Source organism: the organism of the source record quoted next, unplaced genomic scaffold (genome assembly GCF_019419815.1).
Source record: "Pyrus x bretschneideri cultivar Hongxiangsu unplaced genomic scaffold, Pyrus_bretschneideri_v1 Contig57, whole genome shotgun sequence".
Taxonomy (NCBI): domain Eukaryota; kingdom Viridiplantae; phylum Streptophyta; class Magnoliopsida; order Rosales; family Rosaceae; genus Pyrus; species Pyrus x bretschneideri.
The window spans coordinates 211803-227992 of NW_025999795.1; the positions used below are offsets into that span (position 1 = coordinate 211803).

A 16190-nucleotide genomic window follows, 5' to 3' on the forward strand; every position below is an offset into this window, starting at 1 on the left:
CATTAGACAGTTAATAATTAAACTGTTAATTTCAAGAGATTTTATTATTTCTTTATATATACAATGGATAATACATCACTTAATCAAGCTAGAACTAGTAGATGTTCAATACAAACTCCTAATTTTTTTTACCATTCTTTGTTCAATACAAACTCCTAATGTTTACCATTCTTTCCACGTTAATATATATATAACTACTACATGTATTCATTCATAATTTTTTTGAAGATGTTTAACTAAATAACACTAATAACACCTTAATTCAAGATGTGAGAAGTAACTTGGCTGACTATGAAATGGATAATTCAAAATTATATAAATTGAACTAACAAAAATGCTAACTGCATAAATGTATGAATTGTCTTAAATTAACTGAACAACACTCCCTGAAAAAAATGAACCAAATTTCAAATTTTGAATTGCAAATAAAATGATATGCATTCAGGTTGAAAAATTGGAATGGTACTCCAAATTTGGGAAAATATTTTTCATGGAAGGCAATTAAATTGAAAGATTGTGAAATCTTCTTCACAAAGAACTCTATGTAAGAATCTCATATGTTTGGTAAAATAATATAAATGTTTTATTTCATACTAGATTTTACCATTAATTAGTGTGAAATGTTAAAGTGGGCGATGCATATACATCTTTTGTAACTGACAATGTAAACTGCATGCATTTGTCTGAAAAAAATATAGAGGTAATTTAGATAAAGGTAAACACTCTCTCTCTTTAACTTAAGCAGCTTTCTTACACTTGTTGCGCCTTTATTTGATGTCACGGCTGACTTAACCAGCCCTTGCATTATATAAACCCCTCACTACTGAATAGTTTGGTGCAAGAGAAGTTTCATTCCAAGCAATGGATGCTACAGATAGTGCTGAGTTTAGGCAATCTTCTTCCATTTCCAAACCCTCTTTCGTTGGTATGATCAATATCTTGGTTGTGGACGACGATGCCACCACTCTAGCTATTGTTTCAGCAATGCTCAAAACATGGAGCTATCAAGGTATGTAGATTGAAGACTACTACTACTTTAAAATTGTTTCAAATATGTAACCAAAATCAAAACAAAAATGTTTTGAATATGATTTTGCGCCTATTCTTTTAGATATTGTGTTTAGATTTAAGAGTATGACAATAATTTCTAAGAATTAATATTTGTTGCTTAATTCAAAGACAAATTCCATTTTGATTGGCCACCTATGTACACAACAAGAGTGGAATTTGGAATTTTTGTCATGAATTGGCGCCTTTTGTATATTATATATTTTATATTTGAAAATTTCATCTAGATTATTCTTAATTCAATAAAATGACATTTTGATTTAAATATTTCTTAAAATAATTGGTTAATTCTTTTGTTTTGTCATATCATGTTTATTTTGTTTAGTTTCATAAGTTACCTAGGTCTTCAAATGGCTAACTCGTTTTCATATGTTTGACAAAAAAAATCTTCAAATGGTTCACTCTTTTGTCTAAGACCTTTGCATGCCTTTTGACATATTTCTCAGAAAAATTACGGAAAAATTATTTTCTGACCCAACCTTTTTTCTATAGACACTAGACCTAGCTAGATCCCATCTTATACAATATAAATTTGATCAGATTTTTGGCTGCATGCGGTTTTTTTTATTTTTTATTTTTTATTTTATCATTTTCAATCAAAGGATGTAAGAGAATTTTTTAATTTTTTTAGTTTCAGGCTTTCTGCCGATTTAATTTTTTGTAAGAATTATCATAAAAACCTATATATATTTGTTTTGCAATTAGAATTTTTGGCTGTGCAACTTTTTAAGTTAGTAAAAAGAATAAATGGTTGCTTTTTTTTTTTTTTTTTTTTTTTTTTTTTTTGGTTCAAAAGAAGGGGTGGTCAATTGTTGGCTTCCTGCAAGTGACTCTTTACCATAGTGGTGGAAAGGTGTTGAACTCTTGCATGACGGCGTGAGTTCAAATCATTTCGGTAGCTAATATAACATCTAATCTAATAAAATCTATCGTTTGACAAAAAAAAAAAAAAAATTGTTGACTTCGTTACTTCCAATCAGGGTATATAAAAAAAACTATTTTGTTTTTTATAATAAGAAAGAAAAAAAATCCCCTTACGAGATCCATTCCTTAGTTGCGTATATATAAGATTTTAAGGTAAATCACATGCATGCTTGCTTATGAGGGTTCTAAGACCCATTCTCAATTAGATCGCTTTACTACTTCGTTGAACAATTTTGCAAGATTTCATTGATCCAACACACACAAACACACACACACACACACACACACACACACACACACACACTTACTTCAACACTAATATTTTTTTTTTCTTGCCACACTTGATTTCAGTTGTCGCTGTTAAGAATCCTATGGATGCTTTGGCTATTCTTCGAGCACAAAAAGGCGCATTTGATCTTGTTGTTACGGACCTCCATATGCCTCAGATGGATGGGTTTGAATTACACAAGCATGTTCGTGATGAGTTTAAGCTACCTGTTATTAGTGAGTGTCATTTTTAAGTGAAAAAATTAATCTCTTAAGTATACTTTAGTTTTAGTCAATACATGTCCAACTCATTTTGTTTAATTCATTTCTTAATGCAGTGATGTCCGCAGATGACAACGAGAATGTGATACTAAAGAGTTTAGAGGGCGGATTTGCTGATTATATGGTAAAGCCTGTGAGCAAAGATGACATTAAAAATGTATGGCAGTATGCTGAGGCAGCTAAGAAAGGTAAATCTGTTGTCATAGAGGAAATAGAAGGTGCTCCAAGAGAAGCACCTGGTGAGGTGGACAATGGAATTAACTCTGGGATGTCTTCGGATACTGATGAGGAACAACTTGAGAAAAAGGCCGAGGCAAAGGCGAAGAAGGCAAAAAAGAGAAATAGGGAAGGCGATAATGAGGAACGCATGGTTGCACCAAAGAAGCCAAAAGTGGTGTGGACAAATTCACTTCACAATCAGTTTCTATTGGCCATTAGACACATCGGTTTGGACAGTATGTGATATTTTCTACTGCCAATTCTCATTTTTTCTTTCCTAATTTTAATTTTTGTGTTTAAATACATACTTGCGTTGTACTGACTAATGTAATTGGTTTCATGCAGAGGCAGTGCCAAAGAGGATTCTCGAGTTCATGAATGTGCCAGGCTTGACCAGGGAAAATGTAGCTAGTCATTTGCAGGTCATTTTCATCTATTTTTATGCCATTTTCTTGTTATATATATATATATATATATTCTAAGCTAGTGTAACCTACAGGAAGGGATGTTTAAATTCGAGTACAAAGAGGCGCACATACTATTATGATCAACTGGCCTAATTAACTCATTAATGTTTGGTTTTCGTTTCTCTCAGTCATAACAGAAATATTAATGAAAGAAAGAGAACTTATGTGTGTGTATGTGTGAAGATGTCAATGTTGGAAATGTGCCCTAAAACCAATCATATGATGATACTTTACGGACATTTCAAACTAATGTAGTTTAAAGGGCAAACATTATTGTTTGAGCCGTCTCATATAAATGTTATATGCTTAAACGATAAGTCCAAGGAATATGTGATTGGAAGAATGCGATCTAAAGAAGTTAGATTCATGAGACCATTCTTTCGTTGACACATCCTAAACGTTCCTGATCATAGGATTGTCAATTGGGCATTGACAGTCCGTTAAGATCAGTACGTGCTATGTCTTCTCTCAGGGAGAGTGACTAGTCTCGAGTCATTGGTGTGTGTGACATCAAGACAAGTACGTAGGTGCTCAATAGAGAATGAGTTCACTGAACACGATCAACGAAGAGTTCTCATATTCATGTCACATGAGAACTCATGGTTGGGATAATGCAAATTAGTCTTTTGACCTGAGGCATCACAGTTGTCTTGTGGTTAGGTCCTTAATCTTTGATTATGTCAACGTCACTCTATCAGGGTGTCCACGGCATCGTTGGGGTTAAGCCACTTAGCCATGGAGGCAAGTGAATGCGCAACAAGGGATCTCTAACCTTCAAACTGTTTGAGGGAGAATACTCTATGATATGATTTAGAATCTCTGGCCAGAGTATGAATGAGATGTTGGAATGCGTTCCAGATCATATTCAAGGTAATCATATAAGTACAAAGATTCACATTGAATAGTAGACATGAATAAACTATCAAACCAAACAATGTGGTCAAGAGTATTGTATTAGAGAAAGACCGTATTGCATTTGTAATCCTAAACTGAATAGGTTCTCCACCTCTTCTGATTAGCTTGGGTAACCATGATATGCTGCTAGGTGTCACTCATGGTTTGTGGAAGCCCTAAAAGTGTATTATCACTAACGGGAGAATTGAAAGTAAGTTTCAATTCACAATCGATTTGAAAGAGTTTGAATCGCCCACTGCCTCGCTAAAAGGAACCTAATGGATCGTACACCGTGTAAGGTAGAGTTTGAAGATTCAACGGAGATGAGTAAGAATAATTAAATGGTTTAATTATTTATGGCAAGGATTAATTAATATGTTAATTAATCAAACGAATAAGTTCGTTAAAGACCTCGGGTTAGTTTTGGGCCGCAAGGCCCAATGGGATTTGAATGTCAAGCCCATTAACTCAAGTTGTATGACAACTTGAATAAAACAAAGGGCTTGAAAGCCCAATAAACCTATAGGCTAGCCATGTGTAAAAGAATAGGGCTTTTGGTCCATTAGGTCACTTATTTTGAAGGGACTATATAAAGGACTTTATAGCCTAAAATTTACTAAGGGTTATTTTTGGGGAAAAGGATGAGAACACAAGCTCTCCTTTCTCTCTAAAATTTTGGCCAATCTAGAGGGGAATAGCTAGCAATCTTACTTCCTCTAGGTCACTCATTTCTTCTACAATATACCTTGGTGTGGAAACTTAGAGGTTCTCAATTTTGGGAACTTGGAGAAACCTTATCATCCATCCAAATCCATGGATCCAAGATGCAAGGAATGAAGGCCCTCTCTTTGGGTGATTAGCCTTTGCTTATGCAAAGAGGAATCTACAAAGGTATTGATTTCTCAACTCATTTTGTTTTGAGTTGAGTCTTGATTCACCTATCTACTAGGCTTTGAATTTCATGGGTAAATGTTTTGTTTTAAGTGCATACAAGCATGATTCCGCCTTTAATTGTTAATTGCATGCTATTGATGTTGCTTAAATGAACATGTTTTTCACAAATTTTCCTTCAAGTGGTATCAAGAGCCTAAGTCTAGTAGTTGGTGAATCCTTTTGGGTTTTGTAGTTCATAGTTTGTGATTTGAATGTTGTAATTGTTACAAGCTTTATTCTTGCTTCTTTGAATGTAAATTTTGTTAGAAAATTTGCCATCTCAAATGTTGTAGATGTAGTTCATATGAGCATGAATTTTGGAGCTAAAATTTGGTGCCATGTTTTTGGGGAAATTCGGCCAAATCCAAAGGGTGGAATTTTGGGTTCTTGTTTGACTTGTTAAAATTGTTTTAAAGTGACTTTTGGAACCCCTATGTACCCTAGTATGGTTGTATGTTATTTCCCTTAAGTTTGAGTGGTTTTGGTATGTTTTTGGGTGAAGAATGTTCATGGAGCTCTTATGGGTTTTCATGAATGTTCTTCATTGTTCTTGATATGTTCTTGCCAAGAACAAAAGGTTTGGTGTTTTGATTCAAAGTTTTGATTTATTTCATAAAGTTTTTGTTTTGAAATATTTCTTATGTTTAAATATATTAGATATTTATTTTGAAAAATTAAAGAAATTATAGTGGGTTTGGTGTGTAATGATTTATTCCATTACACACACCCCACTTACAAAAACTTTGAAATTTTTTTTTTATTACTTTGCTTCAAAATCAGCCACCCTACTCAATTAGGGTCCTTGTGGGGCTTTTGTGCAATTATATAAAGTTTTGATACTTTTGTGTATTTGCATTTTGACCCAAAAGTTTACGTTTTTACGTAAAGGTCCAAAATCACTAAAAGGACAAATTGTTTTGCTCCTTTAATGAAGTTTTATTTTTTTGTGGAAAATTTTGGGTTCTAGTTGTAATTACATGAAGTAGTGGACTTTTGTGTTTTTACAAAGTGACCCCAAAAGTTTAAGTTTTTGCAAAATAGCCCAAAAGTTGAGGTTAATTGCACTATGGCCCAAACAAGTTGAGGTCATAGCATTTTGGCCCAAATTAGGTAGAGAACAAAATTGTTTTGTCTCTTTAAATGAGAATTGGATTTTCATTTCATTTAGCTCCATTTAAATCAATTCTATGGATACAAAAACCAAATGAAAATGTTGCATTCAAGTTTAATAGTTAAAGCGTTAATTAATTAAAGAAATGGTGATTATGAACCTTAGCCTACGATAATTGAGCTATGTGAAAGGCCGTTTCAAATTTGTTTGAACCATGGGAATGTGTAGATTAAATTTTGGTTGTAATTTGATATGATCAATTGTTGTAAAAGAGCATAAGCTCTTCTTTACTTTAAAGTAATTTGATTTGATCAATTGTTGTAAAAGAGCATAAGCTCTTATTTACTTTGAAGTACTCCTTTCTTGTTTTATTCGATATGCATGAAATTGGAGTAGTTGGGTCCAACGCCCAATAAGACAACACGCCTTAATGTGATTAAACGCGTAACTAAAATCAATCACCATCCCTAGACCGAGATTCAACACTAGGCTCGTGTTTGAATCGAATCAAAGGTTCATAGTCATCCTAAGGCCCTAAGGCAACTATATAGTCCATCAATGAATGCAAACCTTATGTTAGTAGTATCATATACTCTTGCTTTAAAAACCGTTTTAAAAGCTTAGTGGGAGTATTATATACAACTAAATCAATCAAATGGACCAATAGTTGTAATAGGACCAAAATGTTTTAATTGGATTAAAATGTATGTTTATATGTGATGAGACCTAAAACCCTCAACAAACCAATATTAAGTTGATAAGCGAGAGGTGCTTTGAATATCTCTTCGTGGCCTTCCACCGTGGTAGGCTCCAATCGTTTGTGACTTGTACACCGGCTTCACCCTATCATGGGGGAGTACAAAGTGCATGCTTACACTCAGGAGGAGTCTATACGCATATGATGAGGTGAGTGTAGGCAACGAGGATGGCCAATATCATATCATTGTGAGGCTATTCTTGAACCCCTTCATGAACTAAGCATGGTGGGAATAACTTAACTAAGTGCAATGGCGCCGATATCATATCATTGTGAGGCAACATTCTCTAGAGGCCAAATAAGATGGGTACTTGCATGAGATGCAAATGAGTAAGCGTACTCTCTCATTATTATTAATGCTAGCCGATATCGTATCATCGTGAGGTGGGCTTGGTAATAGTGAGCCTCCCATACCCTACTAAGAGTTTCCTCCAAAACTCTCGAATTCCGATGAGGGATATGGAATTTGCCAAAAATAGTGGGTGGTGCTATTTGATTTAAAGACCCAAATCAAATGGCTTAAAATCAATCAATTTATATTCGTTATGTATTTGTTTACCAATATATTTGCAAACGCTATCCAAAACTTGACAAAGAAAAACCAAACGCTTTAATTTCCGGACTTAGTTCTACAATCCCATAGATTGTCTTTAATGGCTTGTAGATGTAATTAAGTAGTCTCATCCTTACAATCTTCCTATTGATAATGTATCATTGGAAGAATATGTTAGATAAGTCTAACATGAGAAGGAGAACACTTTTAATGTCATAATTCTTCAAATACAAATTGTTGTATGAAGAAATAAGAGTTGCTTTGAACAAACCTTAATCAACACAAACTTTAGTGCTTGTCTCTTTGTTACACGAACAAGGAACTTGAGAAGTAAGCACAAGGGCATGGACACTTTATGTGCCATGATTCTTCACTTACAAATTGTTGTATGAAGAAATGAGAGTTGCCTTGAACAACTCTTGAGAGTTTGTTATTATGTTTAGAACATAATGGTTGGTTGACAAAAATAGTCCATTTATATGGACTTATGATGATTTTGAATCATTGAGTGTTGAAGTGTTAAACCACTTAACGAGACGGAAACTAGGCAAGGACTTCACCTTTGTGTCCCTATCCTAATAGTTCACTAAGTTTATTGTAAACTATATAGTGAACAATAACCGCACGCTCTCCAAATCGTTTGATGTGTATAACACATTTGAAACAAGTTTCAAGAGAGATAGTGGGAGTTTAGGGACCATGACTATTGTAGTCAAAAGGGAAGTCAAATGAAGAAGGCAAAATAACTCCAAGGGAACAAACTTTCTTTATGAAAGGATGGACATTGGAAGGGGTATTTGCAAGAAATGTCTTGCAAGTGTCAAGAACACACCTTTCGAAGGTGTTGTAATATGTTCTTGAAATAGTTCAAAACAGTTGGTTCTTCTACTTGAATGCTTGATTCCGTATTAGTAACTATGTTTTACAATTGTTGTAAAAGTGTGCTAATAAGAAGTAGAAGATTAATGAGAGAAGAGAAAGTACTTCACATTCCAAACGTGAATCGAATATAGATCTCTGCGAAAGCGGATTGTACTTACTTCCTCACATGAACTACCAAAGAAATTGGAAAATACTAAAGATTGTCTTTACATTCCAATTTTAAGGAACTTAAATCCGTCACTATAGTAGAGATGGATAAATGTTTTGTTTGACAAAAACATTGTTCTTTATTAATCAATAAATTAGATTATTGTAATTTAATTGGTTGTCTCTATAGTAGAGATGATGTGGTAGTGTTAACTGTTTAAGAATATAACGATGCTTAAAACCCAAAAGGTTGCAAGGTAGTGACTAATCCCAACTGAGTTGTGATACCTCTAAAACATAAGTTACGAGTTGGTCATAGATGGATGCTTTGGATCGTTAGATCCGGATCCAATACCTTCTTGTTAAAATTGTATAGAGGCGAAATGTTCGAATCTTTATTCTTTTGGAAAGAAGAAAGAATCACAAAGTTGTTGAGGTTAATTCACTTAGATATTAGTGGCACTTGTCCACAACATAATACTACTCATGTTGTATGACATTCACCGAAGATCACTCTCGGTTGGACTATAGTTTATTTTGAATAAACATAAGTCCGAATACTTTGCAAAAGGTTTCAAAGAATTCAAGAAATGTAAGTAGATGAGTAAGACGTCTAAAATATTTACCTCCTTAGATTTGATCCAAGGAAAAAGTAACACTTTAGATTAATTTCCTTGAAAAATATCAAGGAAAGTAGCATCATAAGATAATGAATTTCTCCATTAGGAGAAGAATGAACATAAATAAGATTTAGTTCGTTGGACATTATCAATTACCCATATATATATGATATATACTTCTAAGACATGTTAGTTGTAGAGATCCATCCATCATGGATCTTAGCAAGCTAGTGGGAGCCATAAACGTCTTATGAGAAAAGATCAATTGTTTGATTTCTCATAAAGATGTAAATGAATCTTTTGTTTACTAGGTTTACAAAAGATTAGTGGGAGTTGATTATATTCCTAAATTGAATATATATACATGATATATATTAATTTTGAAAAGGAAAGGAATTCTTCATCGTTAAAGTTATGACTTTAAACATTCTATAATGATAGAATGTATATGGGAGACATAGTCTATATACATGGGATGGAAATCTATAATGATAGATTTCAAGATATAATTGGATTATATCAATCCCTAAAATAGACAAGAGATGCTAGGAAGTTTCTCATATGATGATAAACTTCAATTAGAATGACAATTCTAGTGAGACTAGGAAGTTGTTCTTCTCAAAGGGAATGTACCCTTTGACTCCCAAAGAAATAATGCGTAAATAGAATCCTTTATGCATACGCAGAAAGGTGATTTATGTATTTCATATTGTATGAAAACATTGATATAAGTCGTACCTAGAACGGTACAAGATGATATCAATGCAAGCCCAGGATCAGAACCATGGCAACTGTCAAGTGAATCCTTAGGTATTTAAAAAATACTAAGGATGGATTCCTTAAGAATGAGGAAGAATTAGAGTAACGTAATGGAAGCGTAAATGTATTAGATTATGAATCTAATCCATCATAGAATATCTCTTCATTATGACTAAAGAGATATTTGGGTGGAAACGTTAAAAGTAAATGACTTTAATGTGTTCCATCATGTATGCAAAATATATTGCCATATAGAAGCTTACAACATTGTTGTTTGGATGGGAAAGTTCATTCATGAACTCTTCATTCGGTTCCAACCAGAAAGTGTATGACACTAATGGGGCGATAGCTCAAGCCAGGGAATCAAGGTCTCATCAAGGTCCGAACTCAAATGAGAGACTGAACCACATGATTGAGAATCATGTATAATGGTGACGTCGTTATTCTCAAAGTTGCTTCTATGGATAACATATAGATATCCATTGTCTAGGCCTACTACTCAGCCATTTATGAAATGAATTACAGAAGAGGTATCATCAATGATGACTAAGCTGATTGGCTCTAGTGCAAGTGGGAGATTGTTGGAAATGTGCCCTAAAACCAATCATATGATGATACTTTACGGACATTTCAAACTAATGTAGTTTAAAGGGCAAACATTATTGTTTGAGCCGTCTCATATAAATGTTATATGCTTAAACGATAAGTCCAAGGAATATGTGATTGGAAGAATGCGATCTAAAGAAGTTAGATTCATGAGACCATTCTTTCGTTGACACATCCTAAACGTTCCTGATCATAGGATTGTCAATTGGGCATTGACAGTCCGTTAAGATCAGTACGTGCTATGTCTTCTCTCAGGGAGAGTGACTAGTCTCGAGTCATTGGTGTGTGTGACATCAAGACAAGTACGTAGGTGCTCAATAGAGAATGAGTTCACTGAACACGATCAACGAAGAGTTCTCATATTCATGTCACATGAGAACTCATGGTTGGGATAATGCAAATTAGTCTTTTGACCTGAGGCATCACAGTTGTCTTGTGGTTAGGTCCTTAATCTTTGATTATGTCAACGTCACTCTATCAGGGTGTCCACGGCATCGTTGGGGTTAAGCCACTTAGCCATGGAGGCAAGTGAATGCGCAACAAGGGATCTCTAACCTTCAAACTGTTTGAGGGAGAATACTCTATGATATGATTTAGAATCTCTGGCCAGAGTATGAATGAGATGTTGGAATGCGTTCCAGATCATATTCAAGGTAATCATATAAGTACAAAGATTCACATTGAATAGTAGACATGAATAAACTATCAAACCAAACAATGTGGTCAAGAGTATTGTATTAGAGAAAGACCGTATTGCATTTGTAATCCTAAACTGAATAGGTTCTCCACCTCTTCTGATTAGCTTGGGTAACCATGATATGCTGCTAGGTGTCACTCATGGTTTGTGGAAGCCCTAAAAGTGTATTATCACTAACGGGAGAATTGAAAGTAAGTTTCAATTCACAATCGATTTGAAAGAGTTTGAATCGCCCACTGCCTCGCTAAAAGGAACCTAATGGATCGTACACCGTGTAAGGTAGAGTTTGAAGATTCAACGGAGATGAGTAAGAATAATTAAATGGTTTAATTATTTATGGCAAGGATTAATTAATATGTTAATTAATCAAACGAATAAGTTCGTTAAAGACCTCGGGTTAGTTTTGGGCCGCAAGGCCCAATGGGATTTGAATGTCAAGCCCATTAACTCAAGTTGTATGACAACTTGAATAAAACAAAGGGCTTGAAAGCCCAATAAACCTATAGGCTAGCCATGTGTAAAAGAATAGGGCTTTTGGTCCATTAGGTCACTTATTTTGAAGGGACTATATAAAGGACTTTATAGCCTAAAATTTACTAAGGGTTATTTTTGGGGAAAAGGATGAGAACACAAGCTCTCCTTTCTCTCTAAAATTTTGGCCAATCTAGAGGGGAATAGCTAGCAATCTTACTTCCTCTAGGTCACTCATTTCTTCTACAATATACCTTGGTGTGGAAACTTAGAGGTTCTCAATTTTGGGAACTTGGAGAAACCTTATCATCCATCCAAATCCATGGATCCAAGATGCAAGGAATGAAGGCCCTCTCTTTGGGTGATTAGCCTTTGCTTATGCAAAGAGGAATCTACAAAGGTATTGATTTCTCAACTCATTTTGTTTTGAGTTGAGTCTTGATTCACCTATCTACTAGGCTTTGAATTTCATGGGTAAATGTTTTGTTTTAAGTGCATACAAGCATGATTCCGCCTTTAATTGTTAATTGCATGCTATTGATGTTGCTTAAATGAACATGTTTTTCACAAATTTTCCTTCAGTCAATTCTTGCAAAATAACACAAAAGAGAGTTTTGCATAGTAACCATGTATTTGTCTAGAAGTTTACATATTAGAATTACTAATGTCATGGTACGTATAGTATTAAATCATTTTTTTCTTGGTCTAACTAATACGACACCTTCCTCATGGCCATTAGGTACCCAAAATAGCAAGTGATAATCTCATATTTTGCAATGGTCGGGTACTTAGTAGAACTAGTACAATTTATTTGGCTCACGAAGGAATACTCAATAAGTTTTAAGATACCCGGCTGTTTGCTATTTTCGGTACCCAATGACCAAACCCTAGTAGCAAAGAGAAGTACGAATTTGTTGCACGGTAACAAGTATTCCAATATTTATCACAAAACATTTGTATGGATATGTATATGAGCTAGAAAGATTATGCTTAATGACCAAATTGTTAATGACGGTGTGTGCATATTTATGTGAATTTGCAGAAGTATCGTATGTTCTTGAAACGAGTTGCTGAGAAAGCTAGACTTTCCAAGTGCTTGTCTGAGAGGGTGTTCAGGTCAAGCTTTGCATTTGCCCATCCAGGACCGGTCTTCAATAGTATGGAAGCAGGAGACCAATATTCACAGTACCTGAAATTACAACAGCAAATGGGAGCATCTCCAATCAATATTGCCTCTGCATTTCAACTATCCTCAGCTGGGATTGATGGAAATACCACTAATCTCCTTGGCTCGATCCAATACCCTAATTATCAGCAATCTTCATGCAGCAGCAACACCATGAGATCCATGCCTCAACTTATCGGTTCGGGGCAGTCCCGTCTGCTGAACCATATCACTCAAGCTAATCTTCTCCGCCATCAACCATGGCTTGGAAATGTGAATCATCAGCTGATTTCTCAAGCAAGTCGCCGCCCAGGGGTTATTGGAATGCAACAACTGATGAACAATTTTGGATCAAGTGGAGGCATGTCTTCTAATGCTGCCAATACAACTGGACTTACCACCAATAATATTATTACAAATAATTTGATCCAAATTTTCCAACAAGCAAGGCAGCATGGCATTTTCACCAATAACAACCCATTCAGCTACAAGTTTGGCACACCTGGAATTCAGAACAATGTTACTAATCAGCAGCTGATTGGTAATTTTTCAGGAACCCAAATGATGAGCCCTAATGGCAGATCTGAGCTACTGGGAATACTCAATAATTTCAATGGGACTGGTGGATTTTCATCAAATGGGTTTAACTTCAACAATGAGACTATCAATGGCTTGACCAATAGGGTTCAAAACGTGAGTCTGAGTGGTACTACTCCACCAATGGCTACCTTAGGAGGTTCTTCATCGTTGTCGCCTTCTGCTGGGATTGGGACTAGCACTACTACTTCTAGTGCATATCAGTTTCGAAAAGATTTCAGTAACAACAGAGAAGATCAGCAACAAAATGTTTCAGTGTTGCCACCGCCAGCAGAGAATACCGATGATAATAGCACTACTACTCCTACATTGGTCAACAAGAATAATTTGTCTCCAGGACAAGAAATGGACAAAGCTCTTGATGATTTGATGATTAGTAATCTTTTCGTGGACCAGCAGAACAACTATCAGCCTCCTCCTTCTTCTCAGGTACATATAAAATCCTAAACCTTAATGATCTTTCTTTTCTTTTCTACTGTTTTCTCAACAAATTGTCTGCTTTAATGTTTGCAGCAACAAGGTGGAGATCAAGATCAACTTCCTCCTGACTTCTCTAGTTTCTTATATCCAGTTGAAGTGCCGGACGCTACTCCGAATCAAATGAACCCTGCTGTTGCGGACCAAGGTCTGGACACTGCTGTGAACAAAGTTTCCGACCCTTCTCCTGACCAGGTCCCAAAACCTAACTCTTCTGGCACATACTGTGTCGAAGAAAATGCACCTAATGAACAATCTTGGAGCCAGGCATGCCTACTTCATTTCATAGTTTATCACATACTCTCTTGTGCACACGCATATTTACTCGATCACGATATATACTACTTATAGGTTTCAAACCCTAAATCTTCTGGCCCATACCATGTTGAAGAAAACGGACCTAATGAACAATCTTGGAGCCAGGCATGCATGTTCATTTCATATTTTAAGCACATACACACACGCGCACGAACACACAAAGGATTCCATCACGATACTAATTATATTGTGGTTGTGTGCAGCAGCAGGGAGGTGATCAACAAGTCCTCAACCCTGAATTCAGCGGCAATGTCTTTGAATCAGAGGACTACAACATGTTATTTCAGACAGCACTCCCTTTTCCGGCAAGTCAAGAATTCAATTTATAGCTATCACTTATACGATTTTGACATGGTATCTCTGATAAGTTTTGCTAATCAACATCTTGGTTCTTTTACTTGTTTTTTTTATGCAGGATTGTGACGATGATTTCCTGAATGCCTTATTAGGTGATGGTTTGTAGTTTGTATTAAAGGGAGTTAACAGCGAGCAAGAATAATCCAAATCCAGTCCTGGAGAAATTTGTTTACTTATTTTGATTGGATTTAGATTATAGAGCTGGCTTGCTTCGGTGTAATAGTTATAATAGTTTGCTGAATAAATTGAACTTTGGTTATGAAGTTGAACCTTTGGCATCTAGCTAAGGTGAACTTTGGCTGTCTAGCTAAGTTGTATTTTGCAAATAAAATAAAGACCTAGTATGCTTTCCTTGTTAAGACATTTGAAATGTTTACTCTATTTCACAAGAAAAAAAAAACTCAAGTGTGGCTATGATGGCAAGGCTTGCATGTATAGCAAACAAAATTGAGTAAGGCCCATATTAGCCGAATCGCATCAAACTTATGCCAAAAATTATGGTCTAAAAGTTTGAATAAAATTTGGTCAACTCTTGCATGGTTAGCTTCCTAAAATAAAAAATGGCAGTCTTGGTCCAATGAAAATACAAAGTTTTCGAATGGAAAATGTTGTGATCGGCAAAACAAATCTAAAAAGAGAAACCAAATGCTAATTAAAAATCTAGGATTGCCATCCTCATCAAATTTTCTCAATTTGCCAATAAAAAAGTAGCCGTTGGAAAAAACTTTCCAAAGCTATACAAATTTCTTTCAATACAAATAGCGTGCTTACATCTTTGCCTTTTAAAAAATTAACTCACAACAAATATTTTCTAAGATTTTCCTCTTCTGAAAGATTGAAAAAAGAATCTATTAGGTTGAGATTTCGATCCTCCTCTAGATTTTGATTCATGATTTCTGGTCGTTGTGCAGCTTGCAAGTATCTGAGAAGAAGATGTCCTTCCGATTGCGTTTTCTCTCCATATTTTCCTCCAAATAATCCTCAAAGATTTGCTTCTGTTCATAGGATCTATGGTGCCAGCAACGTTGCCAAAATGCTCCAGGTACATAATCCTACTACTCTAGAAACATAATCAATTCAATTATATTTTTGCATACATACACATAATAGATTTATTTCTTTATTGTTGTTATAAGGGATTCATGCGCGTGGCAACATAAATTTTCCCGCTTGGACTTGTTTTTGAGAAAGTTTGAATAACAGTCGATTCTTAATTATGAACTTAAGAGAAATTTATCTTATATTAGCGAGGTGATTAACTTTAATTTTTCCTCTTATGATTCCTCAGCAACTACCAGACCATCTGAGAGCTGAAGCAGCAGATACTTTGTGCTATGAAGCCGAATGTAGAATACAAGACTTAGTGTACGGCTGTGTTAAGACTATTTCCCAATTGCATCATGAAATTCACAACGCAGAATGTCAATTAGCGAAAACACGAGCTGAGATTGCCTTCATCAACTCTGGCGGCGGAGGAGGAGGAGGACAAGAACATCAAGTGCATCAAACGCAAGAAGTTCAGTCCGACTTAAGTTTCTTTCCGGACCAAACCGAAGTTGAGGCAACCCTATTTGGTTCTTCCTCCAAAGCTACTTGGTTTATTTGATTCTTTATTGTAT

General features: G+C 35.2%; 2 protein-coding genes across 2 annotated transcripts; both read left to right on the top strand.

The window, feature by feature from the left end:
- Nucleotides 1–852: 852 nt before the first annotated feature.
- Nucleotides 853–14677, top strand: LOC103933338 (two-component response regulator ORR21-like). Its single transcript, XM_048571008.1, has 8 exons — nt 853–1009; nt 2344–2496; nt 2598–2996; nt 3106–3182; nt 12700–13848; nt 13933–14163; nt 14418–14519; nt 14630–14677. The coding sequence occupies exons 1-8, from the start codon at nt 862–864 to the stop codon at nt 14675–14677; spliced, it is 2307 nt and encodes a 768-aa protein (XP_048426965.1). The 5' UTR covers nt 853–861.
- A 766-nt stretch (nt 14678–15443) lies between these two features.
- LOC103933337 (LOB domain-containing protein 24-like) lies at nt 15444–16177 on the top strand. Its single transcript, XM_009343027.2, has 2 exons — nt 15444–15613; nt 15860–16177. Exons 1-2 carry the CDS (start codon nt 15461–15463, stop codon nt 16175–16177), a joined length of 471 nt encoding a protein of 156 aa, XP_009341302.1. The 5' UTR covers nt 15444–15460.
- The last annotated feature ends 13 nt before the right edge of the window (nt 16178–16190 follow it).